Raw genomic sequence first — 19170 nt, 5'->3', positions numbered from 1 at the left:
GCCATTACTTTTAGACTACACACTTGATACATCTTACGCAAAATAACTCATATGCATTGCGACTTTTGATATCAAATTTATTGCATATAGAAAATTGATAAAAATGCATAAGACGATGAAGCCTACAATTAAGTTAATTAATAATATCGTGTTAAATATAATATTGAGTAGTTCTAACGTGACCATGTTATAGGTATATAATTTTAAAAAAAGCATATATTAAAAAAAAGCATATGTCAACTCTGCAATTGCAAATGGAGGCGGTTTTCTCGGCACACAGGGATGGATATGTCAACTACTCTACCATTGCAAATGCTCCTCATTAACTCCCTCTATTGTTAATTTCCCTCTCTCTCTCTCTCTCTCTCTAGACTTCAAAACCACACACAACACAACACAACCGCAATGGCATCGCCGGACGTTGCTTATGCTTCACCCAACGACGGAGCTCCACCGTCGCAACCTCCTCCTCCTCCTTCAGGTACTGTTAATAATATTATATTCGCTTTATTTTCCTTTTCATCAAGTTTTTACCTCCACTTAGCCGAATGAATAGAGCCAATCCTGAATCCTGATAATACTCGAATGTATACTATTTCTTTGCTTGTGTCGTCGTCATTAATGAGCTGCAATTTGTATTTCGGATATTTCTTATAAGAACTTTCATGAAGTTTGTTGATTAGGTTTACATGAATGTGTCTATTTTTTTTATATACATGAATAATGAATGAAGATGCGTTTGGTAATGGTATGTGACTATGTTCAGTAATCAGTATCTACCTATTCTGAACAAGAAAGAAAACACTAGAATTAGACTAATTATAAATGAAATTACATGTTTGATTTGTTATTTCTCATTACTTTTGATCTAGATAGCCTCTACCTGATGCCTGTTTTGGTTTTTGTGAATGCAAGTAATGCAAGAAACTTTCCTTAAAATGTTTTGTGTGTTATGTTTGAACAACTGTACAAGTTCTTTCATCCCGCAGAAGCGAGTTCTAGGGTTCATTTGTACTCCACAGAATGTTATGGTGAACAAATTCCAGAAAATTTAGTTATACAACTATAGAGGCCACTTAGAATAATGTTTGCAACCAACACGACCAGCTAGTAATGTTTTTTTTTACGGATAAGTAGATAACTATTTCTAGTCTTCATACGTTTCTCACCATTTCTTTGGATGATTTTACAGTTTTACCTTCTAGTGGAGACCATAAAGTTAAAATTAGACACATTGGTCATTACTAATTGGTGGGGGACCCGATTCTGCAAAACCGTAGATATACTGTCAAACTGTTCAGTCAAACCTGTTAAGACTTGAAGGACGAGCATGCGGTTATTGATGGGGGACCCGAGTCCTTGTAGTTGGTCGGCCAATAGCTTCGCATGCTGTAAGTATGCGGACATAGAAGAAAAATTGGCGAGATTCATATTGGCGAATTCTTGCCCAAGGAAGATGGCACGAGTGTTGCTATTGTCGTTGAATTCGTTTTGAAGTGCAGTCCAGGCTTGATAAGCCGACTGACCAGGGACACAAATGATATGAAGGAGATCATTCGAGATGGTCCCATATATCCACTGGAGCACAAGGGCATCCAGCCGAGACCATAGAGCAGTCTTCGGGTCAGCGTCTGTCTTGTCAGAAGACGGTTTTGGGGTCTTCGGGTCATCTTCTATCTTGTCGGAAGATGAAGAAGAAGCTGGTTCGGCCGGTTTTGGGGAGAGGTGTTGAATGACCTCGTAGGCTCGACAGGTGTTTTGGAAAAGTTCCAGCCATGTGGTGAAGTGTGGCGATTCTTTTTCCAGGACAAAGGGGATGAAATGGCGAATATTGGAGATTGTCATGGCCGGATGGAGTTTAGACTCCATAGTAACCGGAATGAGGGACAGGGAGAGAAAATGATGCGAGAGGAGGTGAGGAAGATGACCGGCGGCAGAAGAGGGCACCGGTTGAGAATGGGATTAGGGTTAGGGAGGATCTTTAGAGGAATGATACCATATAGGAATATGCTTAATTGCTTGACTATTGTATTCATCATGACTGAATATATATTACAATACAAATCTCCTATTTAGGAGAGGAAATCTCAATTTACTAAGTATACAATCGTTTCCTAATATGTACGTCTATTAGTAGCTGATCACTATTTGTATATGAAAGCACACACGTTATCAGTTACTTTGTTTTAATCTAATTACTTGAGTTGTATTAATAATGTATCCATTTTGTGTCCAAGACTACACAGATACCATTTATCTGAAGTTTCTTGCATCAAATGCGGAAGCCGGTTCAATTATTGGAAAGGGTGGATCAACAATTTCGGATTTCCAGTCACGATCTAATGCACGAATCCAGTTGTCACGGAACTATGAGTATTTTCCAGGAACATCTGATAGGATTATTATGGTGTCTGGAACATTTGATGAAGTTCTCGATGCCACCGAACTTATCCTCACTAAGCTGGTGAATGAGGTAATACGCGTAACACATAAAACATTCTGCATTTGGCTATTTACATGACTTCTCTTATGTACTATTATACATTGTCAATTAGTTTTACGCTGAAGATGGTGAGGAAGCTGAACCAAGATCAAAATTTAGGTTAATCGTACCGAATAGCTCTTGTGGTGGAATCATTGGAAAAGGGGGATCCATGATAAAGTAAGAGTGTTGCTAACTGCATTTTATATGTTACTTTGATTTCAAGTCAATTCTATACGTCTTTTTTAGGTGATTGTGTGGTTCGTAAACATTTTAAAGTTTCCAAAAACTTATTTTTTTGATCTTTTCTTTGTAGGTCACTCATTGAAGATTCTCAAGCTAACATTAAAATATCTCCACAGGATAACAGCTTGAATGATAGATTGGTAACTGTGATTGGCACCTTACAGCAGCTCGTTCAAGCCACTAATCTCATTCTATCGAGATTATCTGAAGATCTTCACTACATACAATCCATGGGCCCCGCATTTTCATATGCCTGTTGGCTTTCTTTTACTTGATTTATTTTCATTCTATGCTGAGTTTCCTTATCTATTTGCTGATCTCTCTTTTTTTTTGCTCGTCCGTTTGTACAGTACCTTATGGCGTACCAAACTATGGGCCAAATGGGGGTGCTAAAAAGCTTCAAAACAAAAAGGTTCATTATTATCTTTGTAATTTTTCTCGTATTAGATTAAGGTGTATCAACACGTACCAAAAAGTTACTTGTTTTGACCCATTACCCAACCCGTCCATTTTGTTAGCCTTAGTTCAGTTTACAGAAACAATTGTGGTGTTTTGCAGGAAGAAATCAGTGATTCGGTGACTCTGGGTGTTGCTGATGAGCATATTGGGATTGTTGTCGGCCGTAGTGGTAGAAATATTTCTGAAATTAGTCAGGTGAGCAAACAAATTCTCTTTTGACTCGTTGTACGCGCTTCTTTTCTTTTTTCTTATATTTCTCTCATTGCAGATTAGTGGAGCTAGAATTAAGATATCTGAAAGAGGTGATTTCATAGATGGAACAACTAATAGGTATGTATAGCTTTTCCAAGCCTCTTAAATACTAAAATGAATACTTTCGTCCCCATAAAAAGTGTCGCAATCAATTTTTGACTTACACATGATCTAGGAAAACCGTTCAAATGATTTATTATATGTATTAGTGTATATGTATTACTCTTCAAGAATGAAAAATATAGGATCATCATATCCAGATATGTTGTTTATTAACTTCAAGAGTTGATAACGGTTCTTTTAATCTATTGTGTGGCAGGAAAGTAACAATCACCGGATCTCAAAGGGCAATCAATGTAGCAGAGGACATGATAATGCAGAAGGTTGCTTCGGCTTCATCTCCGCCTCCTCCTCTCGCTCCTGAGAACTGATAAAGCATCGTATTGAGGTTCTCCATGAAAACCGACACTTGTTTACTTACAATCCATACTGTTTCTATTCGTATCATATCTAAAAAGCTGTCAGAAAAATGTTAAAACAAAACAAAACAAAACAAAACATAGCATTTGTCATAAATCATTTTGAACCAGCAGGAGGTGTACATTAGAGAAATATATTCTTAAAAGAAAAATAATTTATTTTTATTAAACAAAATGAGTACATTATTTATAAAGCTACATGCAAGTTGATCCTCTTACAAGTAATCTAATGAAACGTGTAGTGAATCTGATGTTATTTATTGTACTGGTACCAATTTCATAAATGAAATGTATGCATTATCAAACTGCTGAGTGTATGATATTATTGTTGTAAATGTGGTTTATCAAACTGCTGAGTGTATGATATTATTGTTGTAAATATGGTTTATGGTTGATAGCCACCATCGTCATCACCATAACCAGATCCATACCCCTCTCCATATCCAGACCCACTCCCGTATCCTGAACCCTGCCCATTACGCCCTCCTCCGCTGCCGCCTCCACCACCACCTCCTCCTCCGCTGCCACCACCTCCACCGCCACTTTTCCCACCACCACTTCCATATCCTGACCCGCTACCACTCCCATATCCTGACCCACTTCCTGATCCATTTCCACCTCCTCCTCCTCCACCGCCTCCGCCGCCTCCACCACCACCGCCACCGCCACCTCCACCCTTTCCACCACCTGAACCATATCCCGAACCGCTTCCAGACCCGTAGCCTGAACCTGATCCGCTGCCATTCCCTGACCCTCCGCCACCTCCTCCGCCGCTACCTCCACCTCCTCCACCACCTCCGCCCTTACCACCACCACTACCACTTCCATATCCGGAGCCACTCCCTGATCCATAGCCTGACCCATAACCCTGGCCATCATCTCCACCTCCACCACCACCCCCTTCTCCACCACCACCACCGCCACCTCCTCCTTGACCACCAGTCTTCTTAGAGTATCTAGCAGCAAAGGAAAGGTCCACAACAAACAACACCAAAAATGCAATAGCTATCATCTTTGGGTTTGCCATCATTCTTCAGACTCCCTATAGGCTATAACTAGTAGACTTGACTTGTGATGTGTATATGTTTTGAAGCAATGCAATGTATGTATGTGTTTTGGAACTAATACAATCGCATGAGTTGTGTGGTGCAAACAAGAGCATGAGCCTTGGCTATTTATAAGCATTGCAAACCTCAAAAGGATTGCAAAGTTTAAACTACTTTTATTTTTTTAGTTGAGGGGTGGGTGAAGTCAAGTGTTTGATTTGAGATAGAAAGATAGTGGTGGTGGCGGTGGTGGGGGTGGGTGGTGGTGGTGCTATCTGTCGATCTCTTCTGGCTTAGCCATGCATAATTATCATTTCACTAAAGTTTCCTTCCACTTTTGACAAAACAAGGCTAACCACTTGTCATATGTTCACACAACTACACGTGTCATTAATTCTTTCCCTTCTTGCTTATAATAAATTTTTTAAGATCACTTCGAATGGCTAGTTTCTAAGAAATACATGGCTCTTATGAAATGGATGTGTAATGTGTTATGGTCATATCAAGCAGTGCTAACTTATCAATTATCCGTGAAGAGCCCGATGCTCTAAAACATTAAATAGAGTAAGATGCCAAAATAGTCCTTGAGGCAACTTTTGTCAATTAAAAAATGAAACTTTTTTTATCCGAGTCCATGAGGTTTCATTTTTGTTGCTATTTTCATTCAATTGACAAATTGAGTTGGTATTTTCTGTTAACATCCCTCCTTTTTGTCGTTTTCCTCATATAAATAAAAGGTATGATCGTCATTTTATGTCATAGTCGTCATTCTATGTTAACAAAAATGACGATTATACCCTTCATTTAAATGGGGAAAACGACAAAAAGAGGAGAGGTTAATGAAAAGTTCTAACCCAGTTTACTAATTGAATGAAAATGACAACAAAAATGAAACTCAAGGACCCATATTTATTTTTGGACTGAAGTGACAAAAGTGACCTAAACTCAATGACCATTTTGACATTTTACTGGATAGAAAAATGGTTTTTAGAGTTATTTTTTACATTATTTTTATTAAAATAAAAACATTGATTGTTAATTTGGAGTAACACATGTGAAATACTGCAATGTCTAATTAGTTTTTAGTAAGTTACGTAAACCATTAATCTACCTACAAAAAATAACGAATAAATTAACATATATGGGGAGTCAATAGTTGTATCACCCGTTATCCCCAACAATGGCCTCTATGATACGAGTTAGTTGCTCGTAGTCTCTATTGCAGGTGCTTTAGTTTCGTTATGTTACACACTGGCAGATCTAAGAACTTTTTTCACTAGATTCCTTTTGATAGATTCTCACTAATTCTCATTATTTTTTTTTTCCAAATTATACGAGGTTCTTACTAATTTTTCCCATTTTTTCTAAATCGAATGGGTTCCTGGGAACCCACAAAAGTAGTCGAGATCCGCCCCTGATGCCACAAATGGTCCTTTCCCCCTTGATTTATTAAAAAAAAACTTACTTTCGCAAATACAAGTTAATGTATTATTTATCTTAGTTAAGCCTTTAAATCCTTGCCTGGAAACTTGGTTGATTCTGAATTATGCAAGAGAGCTAGAGAGACGAAGAGGATGCGCGAGTTTAAGATTTAAGTAGACCTCTCTTAAGACTTAGTGTTGTGGGTTCACTAGCTATCCATTAACAATTGCCATATAGGTTGTTGGCGACAGTTAACCCACGCCCGCTAGTAAACGGTGGCCGTGAATGGCGACTGAATGCCTTCATCATTAACCCATTAACTATGTTAATGGGAATGATGGTGGGGCCCATGGACGTGGGAACCAATCACATGCCACTTTTTTATTGTTAGTTATTGGTATTGGGTGTTTAGTTAACACCCAACACATAGTCTAACAATTGGAGTTATGCCAAACAAGCAACTAGAAGGAAGCTAAAGTTCAGGTTTTTGGCTTTAAGCTTTAAGACCATGTGTAATGAACGTTATATGGGTGTGAAAAGTATTGATCACGTCCCCAACACCACCCTCATAGGCGTTATAGGGGCATGAGGAAGAGAGAGAGAGGGGTGGACATTTCTAGAATAATGCTCAAGGAGGAGGAAAAAAAGGAAAGTAACGAATGAAATAGACATTCAACGTAAACATTTTTTTGAAGGGGTGTTATAATGATGATGTGCCAAAAAATACCCCTTAATTATAGTAGCCACTTAAAAATTAGTATTGCTCAAGTGAGCTGCCATTAGCTCCAATTAAACCATTTTTTAACGGTAAATTTGGATCACTGACAGACCACTGGAATATTATCGTGACACGAGCGGAATCACCCGATCATATCCATCCCCACTAGACATAATGCCGACACATCAATTCGGAAGAAACCCAATAAATATGGGAAAACCCCATTTTGTGGGAATCAAACCCATGACCTTTTGGTTCTAAAGCTTTATCCCACTCCTAAGATGTCACTAGGCTATAAAGCCATGAGCTCCAATTAAATCATTTGAAGCTGGATTTTTATAGTTTTCAAGACGTTAATTAAAAAAAGTTACGAGTCACAACAAAATACAAATACATATATATGTTATGTTATTAGAGGTATGAAGAGAGAAACGTGTTGAAGAAGTGGACGCTCACTCACAATGATTATGAATCCAAATCCAATCTAGCTCCCACTCAACAATGTCTGTTGTATTCTAATTCTAACTTGGTTGAAAAGCAAACATGTTTGAAAAATAAAAGAAAGCTTCACGCGTGACAGGTGTAGAAACCATAGATTCCAAGAAATGAAGGCCACAAGTGCATAATCCACTTTGTAAAATGCAACAACTCTCCAATTAGAACTTAGATGGATGCATTTAGTGGGGGCTGATTTCTTGTTTCTATTTGCCATTGACTTGGCTTTCTTATTAGTAATATTTATATAATAAATGATATAGTTTACGCGTAGAGTAAATGAGTGGAGTTGAGCTCGAGCATGTTTAAGCTTAAACTTGACATGTTTTAACTCAATAGAGCTCGAGCTTGAGCAAGACTCGTTCAGAGCTCCATTTCGAAATTTAAAGCTTGGCTCGTAAGTAGTTTTCAAGATGCTTGACTTGTTTATTATTTAAATATTTTTATAAATATTTACATACATTTAGTAATTACAACTTTTATAAATAATATAATATAATATAATATAATATACATTAGTATATTATTTGTTTATTTTATCATAAAATTATATATAATAATAATTATTATATATACATATATTATATAAAAGCTCATTTAGGCTAACGAGTCGGCTCGAGCTCATTCATTATATGAACCTAGAAAAACTCAAGCTCGTTTAAGCTCAAATCGATTTAAGTTTTTAACGAACCGATTCAAGCAGCTCATGCTCAACTCGTCATTGCTCGATAAGGCTAAAGGGTGTGGGGGTCATGGTTGGGACATGATTCGCCACCTAGGAACATGAATGGAAAACTACACTACCTCCTTGCTTGATCTACCATGGTTTGCATGGATTAAACCATGACAACCATGGTCCTCCTATCCATTTTTTCAAGAAATCATTTACTTTTTCTTTAGATAAAGATAACTTAAAATAAATAAGGGGCTAGTGGTTTGGGTCATGACCACACCCTTGGGATAATGGTTTTGAATGGTGGATTAGAGGTGGGTTACATGGCACTAACGTGGAGGATCATGGTGGTCACGAGGGTCATGACCACACCTTATAGCCTAAGTATGTAACTCTTTACAACTTTAGTACAAAGAAAAATTACTAGTTTATATAGATTTAGCACAAAGATAAATTACTAATTTAATATTTGTCTCCATCTAAATATTAATTAAAAGACTACAGACATCCTCTCCTACAATCTCTCATTTTTAACAACTCTAAAATTATCCAAATGTTTTCTTCGATCTTGCTCTTCAGCCATCAAAGTTGTGTTTCAACCCTCGAAGACCTCTTTAATCGCCGACCCCTCCATATCTATTTAATTCCCATGTACGGGCCTAGAGGTAAACAAAAAAACAGGTATCAACTCTTACCGAGACCAAAAACACCCGAAACCAGGTATTCCAATTCCATGGTATAGTGTGCCTCGTTACGAACCCAACCCTACATGTAGGGTATGAATAAGGTACACTTTTTTAGTGTAAAACTCGTACCTGAACCCGGGTTTTCAATACTCAGTTCCAATACCCGAACCCTGTTCTTAGTAATTCCCAGTTACCGTTGTAATGTATCAAGACATTTTTAATGACTACATTGCCCAAACTAGCCGGGTTTTTTTGGTTTAATTTTTTTACCAATATCACCCTCTTTTCATCTTTTGTTGGTTTAATAGGTAGTAGATATTTTTGTTTAATTACACTCTCAAATCACAAAATCACATAAAGAAACGCTCTCAAAAACTCTATACATCTCAATTTACGTTGTTGTAGGTTTTTAGTTACTTTTACAAATACAAATAAAAAAAAATCTATGATCAATTTATTTTGTGTGAAGTAATTTTTTAATACAGTATTGATACCCGGCTACATAGCGTTGGGTTTCTTTCCTTGATACTTGTATCCGAACCCGATCCGATTTCTTCCAATGCCAGATCTGGTTTCATACCTTGAACCGGGTAAAAAACACCGTTTCATGCACCTAGAGGTGTACAAAAAAACTGATTACGCAATCGAAACCGGAAAAAAAACCGGAACCGGTTTTTCTACAACCGGTTAGACCGGTTATAAACCAGTTACAGTTTTCGTTGGCCGGTTCGGTTATAAAACCGGTTTGTAAAAAAACCGGTTTAAAAATCGATTATTTTAAAAAACCGGTTAAAAAACCGGTTAACCGATAACGTATAAAAAAAACCGGTTAAAATAACCGGTTAAATCGGTTTTTTTCGCCCAGCATTAAGAAACGGTCATATGACCGTTAGAACCCCAATCTAGCCGTTTTTTTTGTTTTTTTTTGACCAAAACTCATCTCAAAGTTAGTATAAAAGGGTGGTGGGTGTTTAGGTTCATTCACAACACTTGATAACCTTCAAAATCTCTAAAAAAGTCCCTCATTCTTGTTCCATAACCCTCAAAACGCTATGGCAACGTCTAGTGCTCATGATTCGGTCCATGTTGGCGAGTCTACAACCGACACGGTGATTCGTGTTGTTCCAACAAAACGCAACCCCGAGATTTGGTCACATTTTGATTTGTGCGAGATGGCCAACGGTAAAAGAAAAGCGCGTTGTCATCATTGTCTAGGTTTTTACGCCGAAACCGCAAACTCCACGTTGAAGCAACGCGTCGAAAAACCGTTTTGCAAGGCGTTGAAACAACAACAAGTTGGTGGTCAAACTTCCATGGCAAATGATGGCGCTAATATTTTCAACTACAATTTCAATATGGTTAGGGATGAAATGGCGAAGTTTGTAATCCAAGAAAGTTTGCCGTTCAACCACTTCGACAACCAACGCTATACAAAGATGGTTCAACGAACTCTCCAACCACGATACACCCATGTAAGTCGTGCTACTCTTAGGAGGGATTGTTTAAAATTGTGGAAAAAAGCTAAACTAGAATTAATTTCTTATTTTGAAAAATTAGAAACCGGTGTTAACTTGACTAGCGACGTTTGGTCCGCACCGCACGGTTCACCCGATTCGTATATTTGTGTCACCGCACATTGGATTGAACCGGCGACGTGGCAAATGATGAAACGCACGATTTTGTTTAAATTATTCGATTACCCTCACACCGGTGAAGCTATATATAAAGTAATCGACAAATGTATTACAACATACAAATTGGAAAATAAAGTTTTTTCAATATCTTTTGATAACGCCTCAAACAACACGAGTGCGGTTATGCGTTTAAAATTAAAATACAATCCGATTTGTGAAGGTACTTTTTTCCATAGCCGATGCGTTGCACACATCATAAATTTGGCCGTTCAAGACGGTTTAAAGGTTATTGAAACACAAAAAGAAGCTTTCAAAAGAATGTTACGAAGTATATTTAGTAACACTCAAAGACATTCAAAATATATTAAAACTTGTAAGGAAGCGGGTCGAATATGCTTAGGACCCAATTGGGACGTTGCTCATAGGTGGAACTCGACTTGCATTATGTTTGAAAAAGCTATTTTGCAAAAAGAAAGTTTAATAGAATTTCATAACCTTTTGGCTAGTCGTGGAAAGTGTTCGGCTTACCACCCGTCGGGTTGGGAAACTATTGAAAATGTTACACAAGTGCTTCAAGTTTTCAAAACATCAACAAAGACTTTATCGGGGGTTTATTATCCAACAAGTTCATTGGTTCTTCACAATTTGTTTAAAATGTGTTTGAAAGTAAACGAGTTGTCGGTTAGAGGTAGACCATATTGTGACATGGCGGATACAATGAAGGAAAAATTAAGAAAATATTTTAAAGAACTACCGGCGGTTTTCACTTGTGCCGCCGCTCTAAACCCTTGTTTTAATATTTTTGGAGCCGGGTCTTTGATTGAAAAAATTGCACACCAATTGAATTTAAACACCACTCAAGAACCAAACTTTGGTGAAGTCGCAAAAGCTCGTTTCAACGATCAACTTACAAAATTGTTTGATGTTTATGTAACAAAATATGGTTCAACCGCGTCACACATTCACGCGGCAATGAGAAACGCCGCTTTCGGTGAAGGTTCAAGTCAAATGGAAGATCTAGATTTGTATGCTTATAACCAATTGTATGATGAGTCGAGTCAAATGCATCGTGGTAACACTAGTAGTAGTGAACTCGGTCGGTATGGTGGGTCGAACTTTCTACAAATGATGAGTTCACAAGAGTTTAAAAATTTTGATTTGTTGGCTTGGTGGAAAAGTAACGAAAATCAATTTTCGATCTTAGCCACAATGGCCCGAGATTTACTAACGGTCCAAGCTTCCACGGTAGCTTCGGAAAGTGCTTTTTCTATTAGTGGTAGGGTGATTTCGATAAGGAGGACTCGACTAACACCTAAGGCGGTTGAGATGTCGATTTGCTTAAAAGACTACTTGGATGCGGCGGAGAGAGTTCAAGACAAACGTTCACTCGAGGAAGAATTAGATTACGAAGGAGAAGTTTACGAGGACGAGGTCGAAGCCGAATTGACAACCCCAATGACCGACGAAGAAGCCGAATTAGATGAATTCCTACGCAATAGTTCGAGTTCGGGTTCGGCCGAAGAAGATTAAACGACGCTTCTCAAGATATATTTTAGTATTGTAGTTCCACTAAAAAAATATATATATATATTAGTGGACGTTCTTGCGGATTAATAGTTTAAGTTTACGCATTTCGTTTGTTATGTTTATCGTTCGTATTTCATTGTTATGTAACCGTTTGTTCCAAGACTAATGATATTATTATGTGTTTAACTTTTTATGAGTTTATTGTTAATTTTTTTTATAAAAAAAACTGCATTTAGCTGAAAAAAACAGCCCAAATAGCTGAAAAAATGAAAAAAAAACATGCTGTGAACTTACTGCAGCTTTCTGCACAACCGGTTTTTTTTCCGGTTTTTTTTATTCGGTTACTGTTAACCGGTTTTTTTAACCGGTTTCTCACTCACCGGTTAATAATCGAATCAAAAACCGGTTTTTTTAAAAACCGGTTACAACCGGTTAGGACCAGTTACAGTTTTTCCCCCTAAAAACCGGTTATTAACCGTAACCGGTTAATAAAAAACCGGTTTTTTTTTTTGCTGAAAATAACCGGACCAGTTATTAACCGTAACCGGTTTTCCAAAATAACCGATTTGTACACCTCTACGATGCACCTCTCTATGCTGACCTAAAATTGTTGTTTCAACAGTGGGTACCAAGCCTTGTTTCATGTGGGCTACTTCAATTTAAATCCATGTGGTTTTTGCAAGATTAACCCATTATTTGAAGCCCACAATTGATAATTTTAATTAACTCTAGCCCAATGGCTATGAAGCCCACTTTCTTGATGTTCACGTGAACTTGCAAGAATTCAAAACACTCTCCTTTTGGTTTTCGAGTTTCGACACATACCCATAATACCATGATACGTAGAAATCGCTAGTCGGCCTGTAGGGTAGGGACTCGTGATTAATCGGGATTAACCGGGGATTAATTGGATATAATCGCTATTAATTGTAAGTAATCGGAAATTAATCAAGATTAATCGAGGATTAATCGGCGCCTGCTCGGGAATTTTACAACCATGCATAATACTAGTTGTTTGGCCCGTATGATCTTACGGGTGTCATGCGAGCTAACCCGACCATATCCTAAATACTAATTATAGTGGTGTATTGTTATTATATTTTTAATACTAAGCATATAAAATCACATTTATGTAAGGGATTCTAATCTAGTATAGAATACAATATGATAATGGGGTAATTTTGTAGTATAGTAAATAAGTTTTAAAAGTGTTTTAATTAGGTCACTCAAGTTTCAAAATTGTTCCAATCAGGTCACTCAACATTCATTTTTCATCAAAATTAAGGTTTTTTTATCCCTTTCATAGGTAAACGTTGCGATGTGGATTTTTGTTTCTTTTTCCCTTTTATTTGATGCTAACGTCAAGTGATGATATGCATGGTAACTTGTTTTCTTTTTTTTTTTTTAATTTTTAATGTAATTAAAGTGTTTTTATATTTAATAAATATAATTTAATATATTAAAATAATCCGATCATAGCATCTTATGCTCCATTTTTTTCTTGACAGATGGAAAAAAGGACACGAGTCGATTTAAATGTTAAGTTATCTAATTTGTATAAAAACAATATGAGTGACCTAATTAGAATACTTTTAAAACTTGGTTATATATATACGAAAGTATGGAATTGATCTTAAGATAATTTGTCACAGCTTTTAATAAGCATCATTCATCACACGCCTTTTCTTATTAAGGCTGGAGAGTGTGGGGGCTCCATCCCCACCACTTCACCATGTATAGCGCCCATACGGGCTCCATCATCACACCCTCCAAGTGAAGAGGGGGGCGTCATGGCTTGGGCTCTATGGTGGTAACTAGTGGTAACGTCAAAGTTGAAGCATTTAGGTGGGGCCCATTAGTTTTAAACCAATCAAATATTTTTTTTAATTTTCTTTAATAGGGGCTCCATCCAAACCATGTAAATTAAAGGGGGGCTCCATAGGTGAGGTGGATCCTAGACAGTGGCGGACCCAGGATTTTTGGACAATGGGGTCCAATTTTTCCGGTGTTCAAATTTTTTGGGTCGGTCGTTGTTCGGGTCGGATCGGGTCGAGAAACATAATAGAAAACAATATCATAACTAAATTACAAGTTTCATTTACTACACATTCAGCTAAATATAGGTGAGAAAAATTTGAAATAGGAAAAAAAAATAGAGTGATTAATTTAAAATCAGGTTTAAAAAAAAACACAAAAAATGAAACAAACAGGTATTGAACCCAAGACCTTTTGTGTGCAAACAAGGGGTTTTACCACTGCACCAAGCTCAATCTCATTGTTATGGGGTCCAACTAAATTATTTTATGGGGTCCATAGAAAATTTTATATACCGCTTCTACTACTTTTTAAAAAAAGATTGGGGTCCGGGGACCCCGTTCCGCTTAACGTGAGTCCGCCCCTGATCCTAGATGGACTTGATAAAGCCCCATGGAGCTCTAACCACACCTTATAGCCTAATTAATTCAAACTTTATTAAATTACTTTCAACTTTCGGAGTGCATGCAAATTACTTAACAAGAGCAAACCTTATGAAGAACGAAAATATAAACACAAAGTTTAATATAACAGGACTAGTAGTATTTTTACTGATTATGTGTATATTACATTACACTATGTATATATATTTATAAACATATCAGGGTTTTGTTGATGATACTGCTGATACAAGTTAAATTAGAAGGGTAAATAAATATAATAATCAATAAAATACACGATTCATGAAAAAAAAATGGAATAAAATAATATAAAATATAGGTGGATAATTTGAGAAAAGTATTTAAAGTGAAAGTCATAGATTTAGAAGTGGATAATTTGAGAAAAGTATTTAAAGTGAAAGTCATAGATTTAGAAGAAAGAATTTGGCTTCTAGAGTTGGCCGTTTTTCCAAGCGTTCGGCTGTTCAAACTTTTTTTTTTTTTTTTTTTTTTTTTTGAGTTGAATGTTATTTTAATCCATGTGGTATGGGTTATTTTGGTAGTTTAGTCCAAATGTTTCATTTTTTGCCTATGGGTTCAAAAGGTTTCCCCGTTGCCATTTTAGTCTATTGGGTTAACTTCATTCATTATTTCTGTCAACGAGAAGGACAATTCGGTCATTTTATATGTAATTCTGTTAACTAGAAGGACAATTCAGTCATATAAAATGATCGAATTGACCTTCTCGTTAACAGAAATAATGAATGAAGTTAACCCAGTGGACTAAAATGGCAACGGTGAAACATTTTTGGACCTACAGATGAAAAATGGAACCTTTGGACTAAACTGACAAAATGACTCAAACTACAGGTACTAAAATTGCATTTAACTCTTTTTTTAACGTCAAGTTGCGAGCTCTTTTATCTCGATACAACTAATTCATATATCATATGAATATCGTAACTCTATATCAAAAACCTACAAATTTCGAGCCAAAGTAAATGTAAATACAACAAACAAATAACAATATTATTTATTCAAGACTGTTTAAAACAAGATTTATCACACACTCATATTACTAGCTAGGCCTTGTTACATGTAAAAAAGAGCCATACATTTATATGTATGAATAGCTAGCAGAATTCATGCAATTAATTTATTAGAAGATCATTAATTAATTAATTAATTAATGTGGGTTTAAACACTTAAAGCTGCAGCTTGTTGTTTCATTTCAGCTTTGATTGCAGCAGCCAAGTGATCATAAGCTACACGCCAAGCATCCTTCATCTCTTCACTGCATTTCTCCCCCATGGCTTTCTCCACTGTTCTTATCAATGCTTCTTTCACCACCTTAATTCACTCATCAATCAAATTACAATACTATTTTATTACATAAAATACAATAGGGGCGGACCTAGTTTGTTAATAGGGGTAGTCCCCGCTACCCGCTCCGGCGGTAGTGTAAATTAAAAAAAAAAACTGACAGTTTTCGATTTCGTTACCTCTTTTTTTTTTTGAAATGTTGCCGCTATAAGGATTTTCTAGATCCGCCACTGTATACAACTAAAATTTGAAAGAATGGTCATGATTACCTCAAACTGAGGATCAACAATTTGTTTCTGAAGATGAACAGATCCCAAATATTTGAGTGTGGACCCAGAAATCACAACTTCTCCTTTCTCCCTCAGTTGAATTGCTGCCTCACATACCTTCAATCACATCACGCCATTATATATAATCAATACATTGCATGTATACATAAACATACAAGGGTGAAAAAGGAAAATCACATAAATTGGAATTCCGTTGTTAAAATGAAAATTGGAATCCTATGCATTTCCTACTAATCGTTTCCGACACTCTTCTTACGCATACCAATTCCTACAAATTTCTGGTTAAAATGAAAACGAATTCCGTCGGAAATACGTGGGAAATTTCCGACACTTTTTCTACACATAACAATTTGTGGCTTTTTTGTCACAAAACTAAGACCCTTTCTTGTTCGTAAGAATTTCGTGGGAAAAATGTCAGCATTTTTGTTCGTAGGAAATGCGTAGAAAATTTTGGTAGGAATAGTAGCAGTTTTCTGGTAGTGAATATGTGTGCTTTGGTTACCATCTTGAAGACTTTAACAGCATGAGACTTGAGCTTGGGGTTATTTTTGGGAAGTTCATTAGTATCTTTCAGAAATGAAAACAGTCCTTTCACCTCAGGGGCTATCTCCAATATCCTACAAGTTTTCCAAAACAGTAAGCTTTATATATATTATCTTTACCAAAAGTGGCGCGGGCCAAATTTTCTATTAAAAGCGGTATCTAACATTGCCGCAATCTTGTTGTTTGACTCCAACATTATGGTTGTTGGAGTAGTTGAAACTAATTAATGTAAATAAAAAAAGTTAGAGTGAATTTCAAGGATTGTCCTTTATCTTTATACCCATTTTCAGGCGTTGTCTTTTATGTTCAAAATTGACGAGTTTTGTCCTTTATGTTTTCATATCATACACGTTTTGTCCTTTAGGCTTAATCCAATTATTTTTTTTCAGTTAAATTTAGTCATGTGCTTTGCACATGAGGGCGCACATGAGGGCATTTTTGTCAATTCAAAAGTTGCAGAAGCTTTGAGCTGTAAATCTGCCGTTGAGCTTACCTTTGAATTGACAAAAATGTCCTCATGTGCAAAACATATGACCAAATTTAACTGAAAAAACTAACTGTGTTAGGCCTAAAGGACAAAACGTGTATGATATGAAAACATAAAGGACAAAACTCGTCAATTTTGAACATAAAGGACAGCGTCTGAAAATGGGTAAGAATATAAGCTGGAATGTCTTACATTGTGTAACTTACATTGTGTAAAGATAGAGACTATAAGCTGGAATGTCTTCCTTCATCACCTCCCATGATTCCTTTACCAATGTTTCTTGCTTCTCACTAAAACCCATCTCTCTCTCTCTCTTATGTGTGAGTCTTCCATTAACATAGATACATATATATAGGGTTTTATATTGTAGAATGTATGGCATTCATATCCTTGTGAGGAATAAAGTTGTAAAATGATGTGATGGTGGAAAACATATGGCTACATAAGTGGTTTTGCTCTTGGGCTTCATTAAGGGTCACTTTGACTTAACAAGTGGAAGAAAATTTCATGACCATCATTATAATATACCAATTTTACTAATATTCAATAAATGCATTTGGATGGTTCCTATGATTTTCGAATGTATCTCTTTGAATGACAATTGATCTTTACTACTAATAAACATTTTTTTGTATTAGTAATAAAATATTTTTTACAAAATATATAGATTTTTAATAGACTTTTATAAAATATTTTTTTTACAAAATATATAGATTTTTAACAGACTTTTATATATATTCTTCTTTTCAGATATCAATAGTTTTTAACCCAACTACTATCATATGTGAAATTTGATTTTATATTCTTTTTAAACCTTCTATATATCAAATCTAACAATCCTTTTGCACTTGTCATGCCTATATCTTTTTTAATTGTTTATATTTTTTTTATAGAATAATCGTTCCTTGGACTATTCGGTGTGAGAAGACATGAAAAAGGGGCATTACGCGCCACGTGACGACCACATCAGCAAGGGGGCGTGGTAAAAAAAACACAGGATGAGAGAAGCATGAAAGTGGCGTTTTTATATAAAAAAAATTAAACATCAACTAATCAAAACCAACCCAAACAACACCCACCAATCAAGAATCGCCACATCACTAATCCAAAGCCCTCAACACCGGTGGAAAAAACCCCGCCCACACCACCACGCCACCCCATGGGCCGGTGTGACCGGCGTGGAGAGGCTTCCACGCTAAAAACAACGCTCCATACCGTATGATCGTAATATTAAGGATGGGATGGCAGTTATCACAAGCGTGAGGAGTGATGATTGTTTACCTTTTTATTTTTTTAATACAACAATCAATATATAAATCAATTATTACGTGATGCTTACATGACATATTTTATTTTTTACATTTCGCATAAACCACAACAAATAGTCTTATCTTTTACCACAAGTTTGTTAGTACTCATTCAATATTCTGTTTTATCGTAAATAGGGGCTGTGCACATAGGAAGGTACAAGTTTGGTACTAAGATTTCTTTTAGCGTTATGTATGTGTATTTCGACATTGCACCCGTGACATTAAACCCGTAAAAGCTTTTACACCACACTCTTAGAAACCTTGACACAAAACCTTAAAAAAATTAACAAGCCGTAACACACATTTCAATTAAAAAAGAATAACTTGTTAAGCTTGTATTTTATTAAAAAAATAATCAATTAACTCCCATATTCAATAAAAAAAACTCGTCAAGGCCTAAGCCAACAGCAGAAGTCCATGAACCATTTAAATCCAATTAGGAAAAAAGAAAGAGTAACAAATAAACAAGAACGCAGAACGACAATTGACAGAAGAAGCTTCACACTTCACACAATACACCACCATCGATTATTGCCGGTCACCGCACTCCCCACCTCACCGGACGTCCTCGCCCAAAGGTCGTTATTATTCGAAACATTGATAAATCAGGGGTTGTTAAAGAACGAATTATTGGCCTTGTTCATGTAACTTTAGTACTTGAAGTCCCATTTGCGTATCGGATTG

The 19170-nt window shown here is 36.3% G+C and overlaps 3 protein-coding genes across 4 annotated transcripts; 1 reads left to right on the top strand and 2 right to left on the bottom strand.

The window, feature by feature from the left end:
- The first annotated feature begins 218 nt into the window (after window positions 1-218).
- LOC110904599 (protein BTR1) lies at window positions 219-4093 on the top strand. Of its 2 annotated transcripts, none has more exons than XM_022150440.2 (8): window positions 219-481; window positions 2247-2473; window positions 2556-2662; window positions 2799-2983; window positions 3079-3140; window positions 3287-3382; window positions 3456-3517; window positions 3759-4093. In XM_022150440.2, exons 1-8 carry the CDS (start codon window positions 406-408, stop codon window positions 3868-3870), a joined length of 927 nt encoding a protein of 308 aa, XP_022006132.1. In that variant the 5' UTR covers window positions 219-405; the 3' UTR covers window positions 3871-4093. The 2 variants fall into 2 exon arrangements, with proteins under 2 accessions (XP_022006132.1, XP_022006131.1); XM_022150439.2 differs by having other exon boundaries at window positions 251-481; window positions 2238-2473.
- Window positions 4056-5171, bottom strand: LOC110904600 (putative glycine-rich cell wall structural protein 1). The gene has a single exon (XM_035983441.1). It carries the CDS (start codon window positions 4946-4948, stop codon window positions 4304-4306), a length of 645 nt encoding a protein of 214 aa, XP_035839334.1. The 5' UTR covers window positions 4949-5171; the 3' UTR covers window positions 4056-4303.
- A 10366-nt stretch (window positions 5172-15537) lies between these two features.
- Window positions 15538-17538, bottom strand: LOC110904601 (non-symbiotic hemoglobin 2). The gene is made up of 4 exons (XM_022150442.2): window positions 17383-17538; window positions 16649-16763; window positions 16126-16242; window positions 15538-15883 (listed from the first exon to the last, which is right to left on the bottom strand). Exons 1-4 carry the CDS (start codon window positions 17475-17477, stop codon window positions 15731-15733), a joined length of 480 nt encoding a protein of 159 aa, XP_022006134.1. The 5' UTR covers window positions 17478-17538; the 3' UTR covers window positions 15538-15730.
- Between the last annotated feature and the right edge of the window lie 1632 nt (window positions 17539-19170).

The sequence above is a fragment of the Helianthus annuus genome, chromosome 14 (assembly GCF_002127325.2).
Source record: "Helianthus annuus cultivar XRQ/B chromosome 14, HanXRQr2.0-SUNRISE, whole genome shotgun sequence".
Lineage (NCBI taxonomy): Eukaryota > Viridiplantae > Streptophyta > Magnoliopsida > Asterales > Asteraceae > Helianthus > Helianthus annuus.
Note: the sequence above shows the minus strand (reverse complement) of the source record. Positions and strands in the feature narration are given on the sequence as shown.